This window comes from Pelecanus crispus, chromosome 23 (genome assembly GCF_030463565.1).
Source record: "Pelecanus crispus isolate bPelCri1 chromosome 23, bPelCri1.pri, whole genome shotgun sequence".
In the NCBI taxonomy this organism is placed as follows: Eukaryota; Metazoa; Chordata; class Aves; order Pelecaniformes; family Pelecanidae; genus Pelecanus; species Pelecanus crispus.
This window is the reverse complement of record NC_134665.1, coordinates 729,761-749,101: the sequence shown is the minus strand read 5'-3', so window position 1 is coordinate 749,101 and position 19,341 is coordinate 729,761. Positions and strand designations below refer to the sequence as shown.

At 45.5% G+C, this 19,341-nt stretch overlaps 1 protein-coding gene across 1 annotated transcript; it reads left to right on the top strand.

The window, feature by feature from the left end:
• The first annotated feature begins 4,692 nt into the window (after positions 1 to 4,692).
• Positions 4,693 to 18,493, top strand: LOC142595809 (E3 ubiquitin-protein ligase RBBP6-like). Its single transcript, XM_075724660.1, has 13 exons — positions 4,693 to 4,858; positions 7,181 to 7,280; positions 8,971 to 9,073; positions 10,190 to 10,234; positions 12,618 to 12,706; positions 12,827 to 12,923; positions 13,768 to 13,907; positions 14,821 to 14,993; positions 15,726 to 15,829; positions 16,264 to 16,455; positions 16,536 to 16,614; positions 16,707 to 16,764; positions 17,989 to 18,493. Exons 1-13 carry the CDS (start codon positions 4,693 to 4,695, stop codon positions 18,491 to 18,493), a joined length of 1,851 nt encoding a protein of 616 aa, XP_075580775.1.
• The last annotated feature ends 848 nt before the right edge of the window (positions 18,494 to 19,341 follow it).

Sequence of the window (19,341 nt, the reverse complement as noted above, 5' to 3'; positions counted from 1 at the left end):
CTTTGCTGTCCCCAGGCCTGCACGTGGGTCTCGTGCTCATGGTCGGCCCCACCTCTGTTGACAGCCTTTGATAAAGAAATGTGCTGCCTGCAAAAGGCCTGCCCTTGGGCCTAATCCTGCACCCTAATATTGGCATCACCTTGCAGGGTGGCCAGGAGTGGGGAGAAAAGCCCAGCTGGGAGGAAAACAACTGCCCAACTTAATTTTTTTTTCTTGGTTTGCTTGTTGGTTTTGCTTTCAAAATAATACTATTTAGGCTCTAAAGACAACCTGCAAGGAAGAAGGTAGCAGGCGTACCAGGCTGGCCACATTTCAAGCCTGAATGCATTCAACAGCCGCACAAACCACCGCTCGCTCCCGCTGTGCACACTCCACCGCCTGCCTGCAGGTACAGGCAGCTGCCCTGTTTCTTGAGCACTCTCCAGGAGCGGCACCACCAGGCATCTCAAAAAACCCTCCTGCCTGCAAAACCTTGAGCAGGGGTTAATGGGGGACAATTTCTCCTCTCTTCAGGCCTGCTGGTTAAAGACTCGTCCATGGAGATATGGCTCAGGACCACAGCAGGGCCAGCGGTGCTGCTTTCTGGATGCCATGGTGGCGATGGGCAGAGGGACCGGTTGTCAAATCCCAGGTCTGGGTACCCGTGTGGGGTGTGAGGGTCCCCCCTGCCTGGCTTTTCCCAGCAAAGTCGCAGCCGGTGCTGTCCCCGTGCTGCAGCCCCGGGGCCAAGGCTGAAGGAGCCGGGCATTTCTGTGGGCGCTGCACCCTGCCGGGCCCCAGCGCCGTCCGCCCTGGGCTTCCCCCGCTGTTCTCTCCATCTCTGCTTTCTGCCAGGGCCGGGGCACCGCAGAATGTCTTGCCCGCTCCCCACAGCCGTCCTGACCCACGTCTGCAGCTTGTACGCTGTGTCCACAGCACCCAGCGTGTGATTTGGGGGTGGCAGGTCTCTCTTGTGGCACCCTGGGAATGGGGACAAAGCAAACGCCATCGCTCTCTTTTGCTCTTTGTCCCCAGGGTGAGCAAGCGGAGACGTCCCGTGTGCTGGAGAGCGTCCTGCAGGGAGGTGACAGCGGATTGCAGAGCAGCGCTGAGACCCGCCTGACAGCCAAGGCGCGCGGTGGCCGCAGAGCAGCCCAGGTGAGCTGGTTCTCTTGCTTCAGGTTTGAACGCCTGCTCGTGGTGGTGACTGCATGCAGCCCTTAGCTCCTGTCTCAAGGCACAGCGTGTGCTTAGGGCGAGGTTCATCATCCATGCTAATGGATGTGAATCTGTATTTCAGATAGATTTCTTGATCGTTTTGGATAGTGGGGGGTGAATTTCTTGTCAGATCTGATTCCATCATCCTTGGTTTTGCATCTTCACGTGGCTGGCGAAGAGCTGGTAGGAGGAGTGGGAGAAGGGTCAGTGGTGCCGTTTCCACATTGACCGCTTGTACGGGAGTTATCAGGGTTCTCTTCCATCTGTGGTTTCTTTGCAGGCATCTCTTGAAGCCACTTTTCTGTTTTGTGAGGGGTAGTGGACTTAACAGGAGACCTGCTTTAACTTTTTTTGGTTGTTCTTGCATTCTTTGGCAATATCTACTTAAAAGTCTACTTCAGGAAAAGAAGAAGAAATCACTTCTGATTTCTATGTCTGCCTGAAAGGACTAAGCTGATGATAGAGAGAACTGATGTGAAGAGCCATTTTTTGGCGATATTGGGTGCCCCATCTGACTTGTCTGTCTTTCCCTGTGGGTAGGGTGGTGGTTTGCGCATGGCACTGCTCTGTGCTGCTGGGTCCACGTCCCTGTTGGTTGCCAGATGCAAGGCAAAGGGCTTATCCTCATTAAAAATGACTTGTCTAATTTCAGAAATTGTCTGCATAGAGTTAAAGATGAAAGTCTTCCTCATCTCTTTGTGCACTAGTAGAGAAGCGGTGGGGGTTTTCAGGGCAGTGCCTGTGAACGAGCCTTTAGGAGATGCTGTCCCTTGACCCTCAGATGGGGCAGTGAAGAGTTTGAGAAAGTCGTGGGTGTTTTGGTGTTCACCAAAGCAGGTTTGTTTTTTTTTTTTTTGTAGCTTATGTTTCTTATGTAGGAGAGCTGTGAGGCTGGGAGGACAGGCTGTGGGTAGGAGGGAATGTGCTTAGTTGCATATCAAAGGAAGATAAATATCTGAGTAAGGTCAGCATTCAGAGTTCTGGCTGTTTACATGTGGACCTGAACTTTTACCAGAATGGATTTGCTTGCACTTGTCTTCTAGTTCATGTGTGGGTACAGGAAAGAAGGCAGCAGACGTATACACTAGGTCAAATCCCTTTTTATTGCCAGCCATAAAGGTGCCTCTCGGCTGGGAGCCCGAGAAGCACGCCGTGTTACAATTCTTGATTCCTTACATGCAGTCTTAAGGCTACTCACGTATTCATTTTGACAGTCTAAAAAACTCTCTTGGATTTGACCATGAGGTGGCCTGTTAGCATTCACTTTTGAGTATTTGTTCACATGAACCCCTGTGCAAGAACGCTTAATGCATATTTCCCAGCTGAGTTGGCACTCTTTTGGTGCAACTTTGCTGCTTTCAGCTGGTTTCCGTCTGGTTTCTTCTAACAGTAGAGCCACTTGTATAGGCGAGGTCACGGTCGGTCAAGTTCTCTCGCGCATGTCTTTGAAGCCATCTTTACATAGGAGCTTTTCTTATGTACCGCAATGTGCTGGTCAGCTTTTTCAGCCAGGCTAGTTCAAAGCCCCCTTCCTCCCACTCCTCCTCCACAACTTCATCCTAATCCTCCTTCTCCTGTTAAATGTCCTTATTCTCTTTTTCATCCTCTTGCTCACCTTCTTCTTGTTTCTCCTCCTCCTTCTTCTCTTTCTCCCCCACCTCCTCCACTGCCTCCTCTTTGTTCTGTTCGTCTGTTCATCCTGTATGTCATCCTCCTCTTCCTTCTCTTCATCTTCCTCCTCATCATCGTCCCATTCCTCTTCATTTTCCTTCTCCTTTTCCTTCCTCCTCCTCCTCTTCCTGCCCCTCTACCCCCTCCTTCTCATCCTTCTCCTCTTCCTCCTCTTTTTTCCTCTTCTTTCTCATGTTTGTCCTCCTCCTCCTGTTCTGTGTCTTGTTCCCCTATCTTCTGCTCCTCCTCCTCCTTCTTCTCTTCCTATTCTTCCTCCTGCTCCTGGTGCCACCTGTTCCTCTTCTGACTGTTCCTCGTGTTCCTCCTCCACCTCTTCTTTCTCCTCCTCTCACTCCTCCTCATGTTTGTCCTCCTCCTCCTGTTCTGTGTCTTGTTCCTCCTTGTTCTCATTCTCCTTCTGTGTTCCTCGTCCCCTTCATCCCCTTCCTCCTCCTCCTGCTGTCCATCAGTTCATCCTGTTTGTCTTCCTTCTTCTTCTCCTCCTCCTGTTTGTCCTCCTGTTAATTCTCTGTGATGGGGTCATCACAACGTGGTTGGTTGGGTGCCTGGGAGTCGGTGATAGATGAAGGGATTCCCCGTTTAGAAGCGGCTTTCCATATGCCCTTTTCTCCTGTCAACGTGAGAAAAACGACAGGCTGACAGTGGGGGTTTTAAAGGGTTTGTGGGTTGGAGAGAGCAGGGAAATGAGCTCATGCCACTGGGTATTCTGTCCTGTGCTGCTAAAAGGTGGTCTCGGGCTAATCGATTCTGTGTTACCATTTGTGGTGATAAGTTGATTTCTTCCTGTAGGGCTGTAATACTCCCTGCGGTTTCATTAATGGCTTTTTCTAGTTCTCTTGACACATTTGCAGTAGCTCGCTCTAGTTTTGCAACCCCTAAGCATGGGATAAAAGCTGTTACAGACAGGGGGAACGTAGTGCCACGTGCCATCAGAGGGCTGTAACACTTTTTCCCGTAGCTATCAGTAGCTGGGAGCTCCAGAGGCAGAAGAGATGCTGGTTCTAACCTGTGTGGGCGGTATTATTGCACTTAGAATCCACTTTTCAGCTCAGGTGGAGGGTAAATCCTGGAATGCCCTTTCTTCACCTATCCAATATTGCCCTGGTAGTTGTGCAAATAGGGCAGTCTGATCTTCAAAGGAGTCTGAATGATGCAAATGATTTCCTGTGCAAGGGTTAGCATGTGCCGGATTGGGCTGTTCAGGTAAACCAGTGAGGTTGGGACCCAGAGGAGATGGCTCAGAGCATCAGGATCCTCTAGGCCCGTAGTGGCAGCCAAGTACCATTACCTTTAGTTTGATTGTGGCTTCCTGCAGAACAGCAAGTGAATCTCTCTGCGAACATCCACGTTGTCTGGCAGCGTGCAGGGCCGGATGAACTCCCTCCAGGAAGAAATGGCCAGCGTGATGGCTTATTCGAATGGGTTTCACGTAAGGGCTTCTGGAGAATCTCCCTTGCCCGCTCAGTGGATGTGGTAGATGGGAAGGTTTGGAGGAATGTGTGGAGGAATGGCGATTGCCTTTAGGGAGAGCTCAGGGTTAGGAGGAAGAGGGCGGGGCCGCCGTGCCCCCATGACGCGCGCCTTTTGTCATAATGCGCTGGGTGAGGTGAGGCGCTGGCGGCAGCCCGTGCACTTGTCGTCCAGGAAAGCCCTGGGTGGAACGCTGAGGCCGGGCGCCCGAGTGGCCGTAGCGAGCGGTCGGGCCTGGGAGCGCTGCGTGCGAGAGAGGGAGCGGAGGAGGAGCCGGGGCCGCGGGGGCCTCTCCCCATCGTGTGGCCGCCCGGCCGGGCTGCGAGGAGGAGCATGTCGTGCGTCCACTACAAGTTCTCCTCCAAGCTGAGCTATGATACGGTCACCTTCAGCGGCCTCCACATCCCCCTCTGCGACCTCAAGCGCCAGATCATGGGCCGTGAGAAGCTGAAGGCGGCCAACTGCGACCTGCAGATCAGCAACGCCCAGACCAACGAAGGTGCGTGGGGGCGGCGGGCGCGGGGCCTTGGGCACCTAAAGCTGCCTGTTTATCTGCAGATGTGTCCTGGTTTTGTCTGGGCCAGAGTTGGTTTTCTCCCTAGTAGCTGGTGTGGTGCTGTGGTTTGGATTTAGCATGAGAATAATGTTGATAGCACACTGATGTTGTAGTTGTTGCTCAGGAGTGTTTGTGGCACTCAAGGACTTTTCTGCTTCCCATGCTCTGCCGGGTGCAGAAAAAGCTGTGAGGGGGCAGAGCCAGGAGAGCTGACCCAAACTGGCCGGAGGGCTGTTCCATACCATAGGGCGTCATGCTCAGTATAGAAAGTGGGGGGAGTTGGCTGGGGGGCAGCGATCGCTGCTCGGGGACGGGCTGGGCATCGGTCGTCAGGTGGTGAGCAACTGCGTTGTGCATCACTTTGTGCTTTGTATGTTCTTTTATCATTAGTAGAAGCGGTATTACTATTTCTCTTCCTCTGCTGTCCTATTAAACTGCCGTTATCTCAACCCATGGTTTTTACCTTTTTTCCCCCCCAATTCTCTCCCCCATCCCCACGGGGTGTGGGGGGAGGGTGAGCAAGTGGCTGTGTGGTGCTTAGTTGCCAACTGGGGTTAAGCCACGACAAGATATTTAAACTGTGTTCAGGAGAATGTCTGTGAAGAGACTTAAGAGCACACTGTTAGGGGTCTTAGGAATGCCATTGGATTGCATGGCACGCGTAGGTAGAGATCCATTTCAGGAGTCTTGTATTTTTCTACTACTGTTGAATGAAATTGTCAAGAGCTTTTGAAAAATGGTTACTTTGCCTGAAGGGCTTTGCTGCAGAAGGGTCTGTGAATGTTGTCTTGGGTTGCTAAGGTACTGTCAGCTTCACACATGCCAGCAGGCTGAGTGGCCAACTGGCTGGCGTCACTACTGGAATGGTTGGGTCTGTGTCAAACAGAGCCTTAAAACCAGACTGATGGATGGTCCTAAATGTGATGGAGCCCAATTCTTATCCCCAGGAGAAAAAATGTTTTGAGATAGGCCGAACATGTGGCTTTTCTTATAGCAGGTGAGGAACAGAAAGCAAAGTTTTAGAAGAAAAAGTGATGCTCATAAAGATGTTCCCCCGTAAAGTGTTACTCTAATGTATATCATACCAGTTTTACAAAGTGTGTTGCTTTGTTTCCATACGTAATCAGAATCCGGTGAAGAAAAAGTGTCTGCTTCACTAGGTTCTGTTAAGCGTGGTGTTCCCTAAAGGTGAGGTTAAAGAAGGAGTATCTGTTATGCTTTAAAGAGCATCCCTCTTGTTCACCAGTGAGCAGATCCTCCTCTAGGTCGGTTGTGTTGCCCTTTGACAAGGAGTAAAAGGAGTCTAAAATTTTAAACTTGGTCTATTAGTGACACAGGTGCTTCCTGAAGCTTTCCTAAGGGTGTTTCCCATGTGAAAATGCAAAAATCCCCCCGTGGTTTTCAGAGCAAAGCTAGAGAATACATTTCAGTGTAATGTATACGTATGCCAAATTTTTGCTTGAAATGCATAACCATGAATTTCAGTTTTTATTCATCAGATGTAGATGCTTAAACTCACTAGAAGTAAAGAGGATTTTAAATATGACTGGAAAAAAATGATATGATGGACTGTTTTGAAGATCTGGGAAGGCAAACTGGATGGTTGAGACCTATTTTGAATGTCGGGGGGGCAGGGGTGTCCTCTTCCATGCTTCCTCTAGAGGCGTGTTCTATAAAGGCAGAATTCCCTTCAAAAAGCCTGCACTCAGGAACGATGCATTTCAGCTTGCCTCCCCCTCTTAATTTGATCTGAACTTCTTGACCTGTCTTTTAGAATGGATGTTCTCACAATGTTGTGGAAGAACTGTGAACTGCAGAGCTCAGGATTCCTGAGTGCTCTTTCCTGCCCTGTAACATTCTGACTCCAACCCCTTGGAGCATGTGCTATTCTGCTTCTCAGGCAAGAGACAACAAACCAACAACCAAACAACAAACCCCAGCTGGGACCTGACCTGGTCTTAGTGCAGATGGCAGGCTGTCTTCTGTGTTCTGTCAGTCCTGAGTGACCTTGGAGACCAGTGTGCTGCTGGCATTCAAACTGTTTTAAATGAATGGAAAAGATTTTGCTGCTTGTGTGTGATTATCAAACCTGAAGACTTCTAGGAATGTCCCATTAGTGTGTTGAGACGATAAAAGCGCAGTGTTACATAGAAAGCTTTGCTTTCATCCCTGTGAAGGGATTGCCTGAAGTGCTATGTCATTACGTAGTAATAGACATTCTTACAAACTGAATACTGTTTTGTTCTGTATTTGTGTTGTTTTCAGAATACACAGATGCTAATGCGCTGATTCCAAAGAACTCATCAGTGATCGTTCGAAGAATCCCTGCTGGAGGAGTCAAAGGCACCAGCAAAACCTATGTTGTGTAAGTATCCATACAGCTTTGTACCCTTTGTTAGGGCTTTCAGTGTGTTAGCTGGTTTTGTGGATATTAGTTTACAGAGGCATTCCGATTGCATCTTTGTTGTTAAAGGTGCTGTTAATTTTGGTTGTCATGGGGTAGATTGTAATGTATCTGTCCCAAAGTCGACTGGGACATGGGGTTTGAACTGGAGCAATGGTAACTTTTAAGATGATTCTCTTGGGCTTCTTCTTGGGCTTGATTTTGCTGAGACCCAAGTTGTAGGTGCTGTTTCCTCTACCTGAGTGGTCATTATTAAATCTTCTTGCTTCTATTGCTTTTATAGTGAAGAGAGATAGGCATTGTAGTGTGAACTCGGAATTTGTTCCCATGTCAGAAGAGTCTGATTGTTGGGGTTTGACTCTTTCTTGCCTTTGGGGGAGGGAGGGTGGGATATGGCAGGTATTCTTATGCCCCAGGTCTGGGGTTTTGCATCCTAGCTGTAGAGGAAAGAGCAAGGGTTGCCAGCTGGCGAACCATGCAAACAAGAAGTTCCATTCATAAGGGATTTGTATCAGTTTCCTAAAGACAGCGTCCGTTTCAGGCAAGAGAAAAAGAACACTGTCCCAAAGTGTATTGCCTTTAGTGCGAGTAGAGTGAAAGAATAGTTAATCCTTTCCAAACCTGAAACGCAGGAAGCAGTTTAGCACATTGCCAACTGTTGCTAGTTCTCTTTCTACATCTGTTTTTACCCTAAGCTGACATCTGTGCTCCAGGTTTTAGTTCTGTATTCCCAAGATTTAAGGAGGGCAGATAACTGGGTGTATTGATTAAAATGACAGCCACTCAAATGCCATCCTGCCTACAGCATCATTGCTGTCATTTCTGTATTCACACAGTCCAGTTGTGTATCAGCTGCATTAGCACTGTTTGAATGGTCACGTTTTCCAGCCTTCTTAAAGATAGACCTCTCCACCACAGTTAGTAGGTGTTATTAGCTTGTGGTTTTGCCATGTCCTTCTGATGTGGGTTCCCCATAAATAAAGTATACTGATGAGTTACAGTGTGTCTCGAACAGACAGTACAGCAGCATCCTGGTGCCCGTGAAGCACTTGCAAGCAAAAAAACCCTGAATTTGTGTGGCTCTGCATGTAAACTTTGGGCACATTACTGCAGCAGTTGTTGCAGTGCTTTCAGGCACTACTGAGTAATTCTGGACGCCACAGCGTTGTGCTTATAAACGTGGCCTTGTTTTGGGGGTTAATTGAAGGATGGATGCTCAGTGCTGCCTTGTGAATGCATCCTCCGTTTCTGGTTGGGTGGCACCCTCTCCTGGTATTGTAATGCTGCCCTAAAGTGAGAGGACAGATGCTGCTGGCATCAAAGCTCAACTAAATCCCTGTGTGTGGGGACAAGGAAAGAATGGCACTGCTGTTGTAACGTTGAAAATTAGCCGTGCAGATTAGCTTTTGATTCCTCCAGCTGGAAACATTGCAGAAACTGCTGGTAGAGTGGTTAATGTTTGGGAATGATGAATGCATGCTGTAATGGTGGAGAGGCCTTGAAAATGCGTTACTCGCCTTGCAGTTTGTTCTTGAAGGAGAATGTGCGAAGAAACCCCTGTGTGGTGATCTCAAGCATTTCCTTGTACTTCCTCATCTTCAGGAGGTACGGGCTCTATTTTAAGTTCTGATCACCTCCATTTCTCTTCCAGAAGGCGAACGGAGCCAGTGAGTGGACCATCAAAACCAGTACGTAAAAACACAATCTCACACTTTATTCTACACACTGCACTTAATTCTAAACAATGTAGCTTTGTATTAATTTTCCAGTAAGTCACTGAATACTTTACAAAGTACACTGAAAATAAGTTTCCTGTAGTGATGGTTCCTTCTCAAACAAAATTAAGTATTTTTTTAAATTTTGGCACAAGGCTAGAGCCTGGTGCATTTGTGGGTGAAATCCCTGTCATTTGTCCTAACCTCTGCCTGCAGTATGCTTTTGGAGCTGGGTGACTTCAGGGTTGGATGCTGCTTCAATTTCGCAGAGGTTAAGCCTGTCTTTAGTGTACCACCATATGATGCTAAACATATGGAGAAGGAATGATGAACTGGAGTGAGGAATCTTTTTCTGCATGTAGAGATCTTTTTTCCCAGAGTCTGCTAAAAACTGCTGCCTTGAATTCTTCCACTGCGTTAGGCACTAAAGGACAAGAGCGTTTTCCACGGAAGGCTTTTAATCTCTCTTCTGATCCAGTTAGTGACCCCTTGAGGAGAGCCGTTCAGTTTACATTGTGAAATGTTACTCTATGCTTTTGAACAACTTCAGGCATAATAAGCAGTGATTCGAGTGTCTTTCTGCTAAGGTTTTACTGGGGTGAACTTCACTGCTGCTTGTGGCGTAACAGAATTGAGTATACTGGAAAAGGAGCAAGCGAAGAGTTCCCCTTTTTCCTTGTGGAAAAAGTGCCCTCCAGTCTTAGTTCTCAACAAACACAGCAGTCCATTACGAACCAGTGGCCTGAGGACTTCATTCCTGAAAGTTGTTCCGTAGGGAGCTGGGAGGGAGGAGTGTGGCTGCAATTTATTCTCAGAAATCCCTTTTTAGCTGCAAATTGGCAGCTTCCTTACCCCTGTGACTCTTAAGCAGTTGTGAGCATTTGACAAGGGTCCCTCTCTGAGATAGTCTGGAGCAGTAAGTTGATCTCAGGCGGGTTTGGTGAGTTTGGTTTCTTCTCATTAACCACAGAGGCACTCTGGAGCTGTCACAGGTTTGGACGCTTTTTTGAACAAATACAGATTACACTGGGTTGGAAATGCCTCTTTCAGTGACACTCAGAGGATATGGTGCAGCCTTTCAGACTGCAGTAGAGGTGAACTATTGCTGTGTTTTGATTGTAGAACTTGAATATGTGTTTAATGTTTTGTGCACAGATCAATGACTCTTCTGGATCTATTTCTCTGGCCCAGCTCATTAAGGTATATCTAGATATATTCTTGTCAAATGCTTAAAACCAAAAGTGTTTGCTTTGTATTTTTAAATCTTATACGGTGATCTATAGCTGGATAACTCTTGTAATGTGAACAGAACTTTAATTTAGATTTTACTAATTTAAAAGTATTTATTTTAACTGTAAAATATGTGCGTATTTTGATACTGTCCTGTAAAGAGTAGTTGCCAGTCTGGGAAGATAGAAGGGGAGTACCTTATCAGCCTCAACGTAATGTTGCCATATTACTCACCTTCAAGACACAAAGAAGCAGCACTGCAGAAGCTGTTTACCGTTTTTCATACGTTTCATTCATGTTGTGTTGGAAACTAACACAACTTTCAGAGAAGAATTATATGGTCTGTAAGTTATGGACATTTCAGGGCGGGTTGCAACAGCCAAACGAGAAGCGTTTCTGGAACATGGACGATTGCGTGGCTATTTTTGAATTTCTAGTCACGATAGTTACAGTTCCGTTCTGTGAATGCTGCAGAGTTTCATACATCGTAGTACATCTACAGAGGACAGCACAATCTAATTTGTTTGAGCGCAGGCTGTGTCAATTGTGTAAATGTACCTGACTGTTTATAGGAATATGCCAATGTGTACGTGTGGCATATTAGCAGATGTGACCTTCTGAAACTGTTGCAGTGCCGTGTTTTGCTGTGGAACTGCTTGCGTTCTGTGCTCAACAATGTGTAGCTTTGCCTGGTGGTTGCACTAGTGATTGCACGTTGTGCAAAGGCGTAGTGCTAGCCAATGGAATGAGTGGTCTTTCGAGTGACAAAGATGAGAGAAGGCCGGGCCTAGTGCAGAGGATCTGCTTCTTTCTTCTGAAAATAAAGGCTGGAGTTCATTTCCAAGAAAGAGAAATCTCTTCCCACTCGTAACTTCTTCCCTCACTCACTGCAGAAATTACACTGTGTACATTTGGCCAAAAAAAAAAAAAAAAAAAATTAGTTTGGAAGGTATCCACCAGAAGAAATTGGACTCCATTAGTGCTGTGCCTAAATGTGTCCTTGATTCTGTAAACTCATGTGAAGTTTTCCCCTGAAATGTGAAAAATTGTCCAAGTGGTGTAGACATTTCAGCTTTTGAGAACATTTAAAGAAAAATACAGGAAAATAACATAAAGCAGCTCAGAACTGTTACTTGCGCTGACCTCCTGAGTGCAGACTGGCTTAGCATGGAGGCAATGTGTTGTAAAAAGTTTTCCGGTTTGTTATTCCTATGTATTAAATGCCATATTTGAGTTTTGGTCTATTCCTAGGATGCGTTATTTTGTGTTTTGGAAGTGTTCTGTAAACCGTTTGGGTTCAAACAAACTAGTCAAGTATCTGTAAAGTTGTCTGTAAATGTTAATGGCAGTGACTTCATAGGTGTTGATCTGGATGATGTTACAGTTGAGAAAAAACTGTCTATATGAATGACTTGACAGATGTTGATGTGAATGATGTTACAGTTGAGAAAAAAACTGTCTATATGAAACAACCATTTAATAAAATACTGAAACTAGATGGTTGCTTTTGTGAATGAATGCATCTAAAAGCAAAAACATGCGCTGTTGATCTGAAAGATAGGTGCTTGAAGGTCCAAGTCATTTACAGTCCCTCCCTTCGTCCCTGCTTATGTCTGGACTAGCGTGCAATAAAAAAATCTGACCAAATACTGGTTAAACAAAAGCAGCTGGCTTCAAGAATTTGAAGACGTAGTTGTGCGTAAGGTTTATGAAGAAGTTAGTAGGGGGGAACATGCAGTTTGGACTGCCTACAGCACATGATGGTGACATTTCTACTGAAAAGAATCCTTTGTCTTGCTGAGGGATTCTAAAAAGCTTGATTCCTTTTCATGCTTCTGTGTCCGAAGCTCAGTTTCAGCAAGCAGAAACCAACTTCCCTGACTCCTAAGTTGAGTGTCCTTTTAATGCTGCAAAACGTAAATCATGATAGTGGCATACATCTTTCTCAATTAAATGTACAGCGGAGATCTTCTCCTTCACATAGTCTGGAGCTTAATATCAGTTCAAAAATACTGGACAGTGTAATTGTTTCTACGCGGAGCTTGAGTCCACATGGAAGAAAATGGGGCTGGTTCCACAAGCCTTTATGTAAGGTGCAGACAGAGCCCAAGGTTTTGGGTGCCCAGGAATGCTCTTGTCAAGCAGGTTACCAGGCACCCAACCCCCACGTAAGGGCGTAAGGAGTCCCCAGAACATCTTCAGCACAACTCTGTTTTATATGAGTAGCTGTTTTGGTGCAGCCTCAGCTGGCATTGTGCTGCTCTTGACGGGACTGGGTGAGTGCTGTGGTCTTTGGCCGTGGGGGCTTCACTGTGTTTCTCATGCGTGTGTCAAATCCTGACCTGTTAAACAGACTGCCAATCTGGCTGAAGCCGATGCTTCCGAGGAAGATAAAATAACAGCGATGATGATACAGTCTTGCCAGGAATATGATCCATCCAAGTGAGTGTTGCTGATGTCGGATCTGTTCTTTGAAGATGATGGAAAAGCTGAAAGGATGCTTGTTGGAACAAGAGAGACACCTTTGCATACCTTTTTCTTTCTTTCCCCAAAATCTTTCAGTTACCTGAAGAAAGCCTTGGGTCCACCTCCACCATCTTACACTTGCTTCCGTTGTGGAAAACCTGGCCACTATAGGAAGAACTGCCCAACACATGGGGTAAGATTGTGGGGGACTGCTGGTGTTTGGTAGTTTGTCATTGTTTTTACCTTGGCAGTCACGTAACAATACAGAAACGCTCCTATTAAGAATTGTTTGTCTTGGGGTGAAACGCAGAGGTTACCTGGCAGTGTTGCAAAGCCCTTCAGACTTCCAGGGAAACCTGCAATTACAAATGTAAAATTGGCTTTTCTCAAGGTCATAGACATTAAATATGTCCATAGACCCTTCTCTGTGGACTTTCACGCACATTTTTGTATATTTCAATATCACTGGAAATGTTTCTGGTTTTAGCTCTTTTTAATGACTGGTTGTAGACAGCTTTCAGGATTCCGTCTAAACCCAAGATGTTTCTGTTGACCCCATCTTGTGACTAAGTGCGTGTTTTAGGTACACAAGCCTCTGGTTGAGTATTCATGCCATTGAACGTTCGTCACTGAATGCATATGCATGAGGTCTGAATTCAGCCTTCATCTAGAGATGGTGAACACAAGTTTCCCCAGCGAGTGATTCAGAGCAGCGAACTGAGCTCTCGCGCTGAATTGCGCTGGGGAGGAGGAGCGGGTTTGTGTCTCTTCTCCGAGTGGATGGCGAGCGCAGGGGTATTTCCCCCTTCAGGAACCTGAAGTTAAGCCAAAGAATGTCAAATGAGTTCAAAACACTGCTCAAGCCTTTTGAACGTCCTGGCTCTGTTCTTTTAGGAAAAGAAGTATTTTAGTTGAGCAACCCTTACGCTGGGTACAAGGAGAGCACTAAAGGCTTTTGCTGCTTCAAATAGTCCTTGAAATGTCATTTGAAGTGTGGGTCCTGAGATGAGATATGTCTGCATTTCTTTCCTTAACAGGACAAACAATTTCAGTCTGTTCCCAGAATTAAAAAGAGCACAGGAATTCCCAGGAGTTTCATGGTGGAGGTGGAAGATCCCAACACCAAGGGTGCTATGCTGACGAAAAGTGGAAAATACGCAATACCAGCTATTAATGCGTAAGTAGGGAATTAATTGGACTGACCACAAAGGTAATAAGAGAAACCATGGGTAAATGTTTGCATGGCAATGCAACCAAGTTGGCCAGCATCTGGAATTACGGGGGAGGAAGCATTGTCATTGTAGCTTACCCTTAAAATCTGTGATACTTTCTACCATTAAAATAGGGCGGTCCTTCTGTTCCAGCCCCTGCAAGTTGGTGAAACTTGCGGTATGCTAAGAATCTGTATTTCTGCAAAACGTTTCAGTAGTGTTTACAGCGGAGTCGGTCTCTTTGAACGCTCATTTTGCTTCTGGGTTATGCTTCAAAGGCTTCCTGCAAAATGTAACAAAGAGCTGTTGGACTGAGCTTTCCTGCCCCCCTGACTTTTATCCAATCCCATGTGTGAAACAGACTGAAGTTTTCCTGTGGCTATAAACTAAGAAAAGACTACTGTGTGCTGACAAGAGTGGCTGCTTTCAAATGCACTTGGTAGCACTTGTGTTTTTCTGTTGTGGATCTCCTTTTGTAGAAGCTGTAACACAGGCTTCCTCCATTAATCAAACGTAATTACTCAGAGACTAACTTTACCCTGAGCCTGCAATTTACACTTACCCTCTGGCAAAGGAGAGGTGGGATTCATTTCACCTTATTTCTGGGTGTCAAGGAATTATTTTTCCAGTCTGAGCTGGTTTCTGAGTTGATCCAATGAATGGGAGAGTTCTGCAGAAGGAAAATTCTTCCGCCCCTCCCTCTTTTAGTGCTGTGGCTACAGAAAAGTAGTTCAAACGAAATGCCTACATGTTAGAAGGCTAATGGGGAGTGAGAAGGATTCCATCTATTCTCTTCCTTTGGTAAAATGCAAAGCTTGGAAAAGTTTCCCTTTACCCATCTTTAACTCTTTCCTTTTTCCTTCCCCACCCCGCCTCCAGGGAAGCTTATGCTAGAGGCAAGAAGGAAAAGCCTCCCTTCCTACCAGCGGAGCCGTCCTCCTCCTCCTCCTCAGCTGATCCTGTTCCAGAGGAGTTGTTGTGTCTCATCTGTAAAGATCTAATGACAGATGCAGCTGTTATTCCCTGCTGTGGGAACAGTTACTGTGACGAATGTAAGTGTTACTGCCCTGTCTGTTCATGCAAAACATCACATCTGATCTTCGGAAAGCAGAAATAGGAGATAACAAAATTACTTTCTTACGTAGATGCTGAACAGGAAAGAATGCTTCCCGTATAATGGGGAAAAAAAAGGCAGAAAGCTTTTTTCCCTTTTTACCTATCTAGTTAAGTCCTCTTTACATGGGAAAGGATGAGTATGAGAAGAGTGCATCACTGTGCAGGTGATTACAGTATTGGATATGGAATGCATTTGGTTTGTCCACAGCCCTTTCCCTCATACAAAATTATACAGCCAGCTCTGGTGCCTGACTGTGCTCTGCAACAAAGGGACAGTTAGGCATTTAATCCACGTTCTTCTCCATGGGAGAGCTGGTTAAAACCTTCAGAACTCAAACATACAAATGGTTTTTTGAGACATGTTTTATTCATTAACCTGGAGGTTGGTGACTTCTCGCTGTACTAGAGAGTGGAAAAAAGACTCGTGGGAACATCAGGACACAGCCTACTCTACATCTTCAGGTGTGACAGTAGTGAAATATCAAAGCTGTACGGTTGTGTGCTGCATACGAGACATTTGTGACACTATTGAACTTTTATAGCTTCATGCTCTCAATTCCAGACCACATTCACCCATTAATCATAGACGTGTTTTGAGAATTGATTAGAAGCCAACTAATGTCCTCACTTTGGCTAAAACCTGTTTTGATGGTTCTAATTATTCACAGGCATTAGAACAGCGTTGCTGGAATCTGAGGAGCATACCTGCCCAACGTGCCACCAGACAGACGTTTCGCCTGATTCTTTAATTGCCAACAAGTTCCTACGCCAGGTGCCATGATGCCTTTTACGTAAACTGTTTGTAAGACAAGTCTGTTTGTGAAAAGGTGAAAGGGAAGCAAATACTAATTTACATCTCCTTTAAGCAAGGCTAAATGGAACAAGGCCAAATTTACTTCTGAAATCCATGATCTGTTGTTACAGAAGCTTACAGCCTGGCACATTCAGGTCACACTTTTGTTTAAGATGATTGCCTCGCTTTCAGATTTGGTGTTAACACTGAAGTACTTTAAATACAGATACTCTGAGTCACCAGTCAGTAATATCAGTGTCTAATGGGATGTGTTCATATATCTGTATGGCGATTTATTTTACGGTTGATAGCATTTATAAGAACACAAAAGCAATTTTACTCTGTGGAGGCTTTTGTTCATTTATCTACTGACGTTCCGTATTACCTTTTTGTCAATGTTTTTCTGCCTCTAGGCTGTGAACAACTTCAAAAATGGAACTGGCTACACAAAAAGGCTCCATACCCAGATTCGGCAGCAACAGCCACCACCACCACCACCACCACCACCACCACACCTGCCCGTCACCCCTCCTGCTGCTCTGGTGAGTGCCGCTCAACTGTCTAAACCTTCCCCTCTGTCAATCAGCAGTCTGTTGGAAGAGAAGGTAAGTTTTATTTCAACATATGCGCTGATTCCTGTATTTTCATAGAGCTTATTTTCCAACTGTTTGCATTTATTCACAAGGGCTACCAGGTTCCTGTTCAAAGGCAGCCCGCAGTAGCAAGTGTTCTGGGCCCCCAAGGACAACCAATACCCACAGCTGGTAAGTAACTAGAACTTCAGGATTTCCTGAAAAGAATTATCTTCAGACCAACTGAATGGATTTTTTTCTTTTTTGTCTCCCCACTCCACAAGATCTTCCAATGAGAGCCAAAACAATTTGCTCAGCAGGTGGCAGAGCAGGTTGGGAACTGTGAGTATTTTACAGAAATTCAGTAGATGACCACTTGTAACCTGTTAAACGAGGCCGTAACACATGACTTGTACAGCAGCTGGTTTATAATGAACTGAGTATGCACAGATCGCTGTTTACACGTGCTTTTGCTAAGGAACTGATGAACTATAAAAAGATTCAAGAAGAGCATAGGCATTCGTTTTCCAGGTAACTGCTTTCCATGTCCGTAAAGGAGAAGCAGATTGTCTGGAAGAACCAGGAGGAGTTCCACTCCACCTCTCTCGTTAGGTGGATTGGGTGACTCAAGGGATCAGCAGTGATAGGAGTTGCACATGTAGGTTGCTAGCTCAGCTCTGGCAGAGATTCAGGTTGACCGATAGTTGTCCTTTGGCAGCCGTTGTTAAGGAACAGGCGTCTCTTTTCCTAAAGCTTCTCTGCAGTGACATCCTTCACCTCCTGACAGCCGTGAGAGGCTGGAAACTGAGTAGTGTAGTTGCTGGATTTTCTGTGTCTCCCTATTCTGAGTGTAACCATGACCTCAAAGCACTTTGGAGGAGATACGTGAGAGAAATTGTCTTCATTTCCTCTTTTGTTTATTTCTGGAGGATACATGGAGAGATTTTAACCTGGACTGCAAACTGGTGGCTTTCGCTAGTATTCTGTTGACATTGTTGAACTTTTCGTAGGAATTAAAAGATCAGGCTTGTTTAAGGAAGTCTTAAATTGGTGAAGGACTTTGAGAGGAGGAATGATGCTAATGGACATAGGCGGAATAATGTGAAATAATGTTTCTTTAAAAAAAATAATAAAAGAAAAACTTGTAAAGAAAAAACTCAGGGTAGCTGATGTTTTCTATTCCTCAAAATCACTTGGGCAGGAGTCTGAATAACTCTGTTGTTCATGCTCTCAGGACCTTTCCTGGAGTAATGGCATTGAGTCACATGAAACCAATCAACAGCTGTGGTAGTTCATGTGATAGAAGTGAGTGGAAATAGCCTTACCCTTCCTGGATGTTCTTACACTAACAAAGCAGCAGCTGTTGTGTCTTGTAAGCAGAAACTCTTACATGTTAGCAAGTTCTTCGCTTTGCAGTAGCATCATGTCAGCAACTGAAAGAAGCTTTGACGTAAGCATATGGAGAGGAAAAAGTAACCCAAACCAAACTTGGGAGGAAAAAACCTGGGAAGAATGACTGTTTTGACTTACCTTCAGTATTCTTTTCTGTGTTGTGGTTTTTTTAAGGTCCATGTCTCCTTGCAGTACTTCATCTTACTCCAGAAGTTCATATACCGACTCCAAATCAAGATCTGGTTCTTCCTGCACTCGCTCCTCCTCTCGATCATATAGACGTTCCTGTTCTCATTCCTACTCAAGATCACCACCATATACAAGAAGACGCAGAGAGAAGAGTGGCAACTCTCATTCTAGGTCAAGGGTACATGGTTCTCACAGGTCAAGGTCAAGGTCACCCCCATCCAGAAGATCCCGTTCACGGTCAAGATCACCAGTATTTAGAGGCCGGTCTCCCACTAAACGGACAACACCTCAAGGGCAAGGAGAAAGGGGGTATTCTAACAGACACAGAGAAGTTCCACCATACGATAAGAAAGCTCCCCATGGCAGATCTGCTGCCTTCCGACATCCATCTGAAAAGGAAAGATACAGCGCGTGGGAGAGAAAGGTCGACACCAATCATGAAAAATCTGCTCACATGGAACCTCCTGTGAAAAAAGTGAAGAAGGAGTAGCCAGACACAGACAGTGTTAGAACATCTTCCTTTTAAAAGGATGAGAATACTTTGATACTACCTGTAAAGAGTAGTTCCCACTTGGGAAGCTAGAAGGGGAGTACTTTTTGGGGAGGGGGGCGTTGCAGAAGCCATTCTGGAACATGGACAGTTGCATGGCTATTTTTCTCTTTGTTTGCTAGCTATACTTTACTAGTTATACTTTGTGTATAAACACAAATCACACGCTCATAAATAAAGTTAAGATTCTTTTAGCCTCGTCTATTCCCTGGCATGTCTGTATTACATTTCTAAGTAGCATCTTACCATAAGGGAACAGAGAAGTCTCAAAAAAAAATCAAACCAAAGGAAAATCCTGGAGTGGGAGGGAAGACTTAGAGTTAGTTAGAAGGAATTCAAGTAAATGAAAGAGAAAGCAAACCCATTCCCTTCTTGTTTGCTCTGACTGTCCCTGAGTTGGGCTGTGGGTGGCTGTCGGCAGGGTGGAAGCCTTGCATCTCTCTTCACAAGTCCTCTCTCCCTCCCCTGTAAAAGCTCTGCAGCCTCAGGTGCTTCTGGGCTTGGAGGCACAATGAGCTGCATTCTTAAAGCTACCTCAGGTCTTGGTCTACAGAGAGGGGGTTTGGTCTTGGTTTTGGTTTGGTTTCTTTTTTTTCATACACATATCCCTGTATGAACTTCGAAGCAGAACCTGGATCTGTGAGTGGCAGGAATAAATCACTGGAGAGCCTGCCAATTCTTGTTGAACAGCAAAGCAGCAAAACTAAAATGAGTGAAGATTTTTTTTAAAAAAAAAAGACACACAAAAGCTTATGCTTTGCGTTTTTCTTCATTGTGTTGCTTTTATG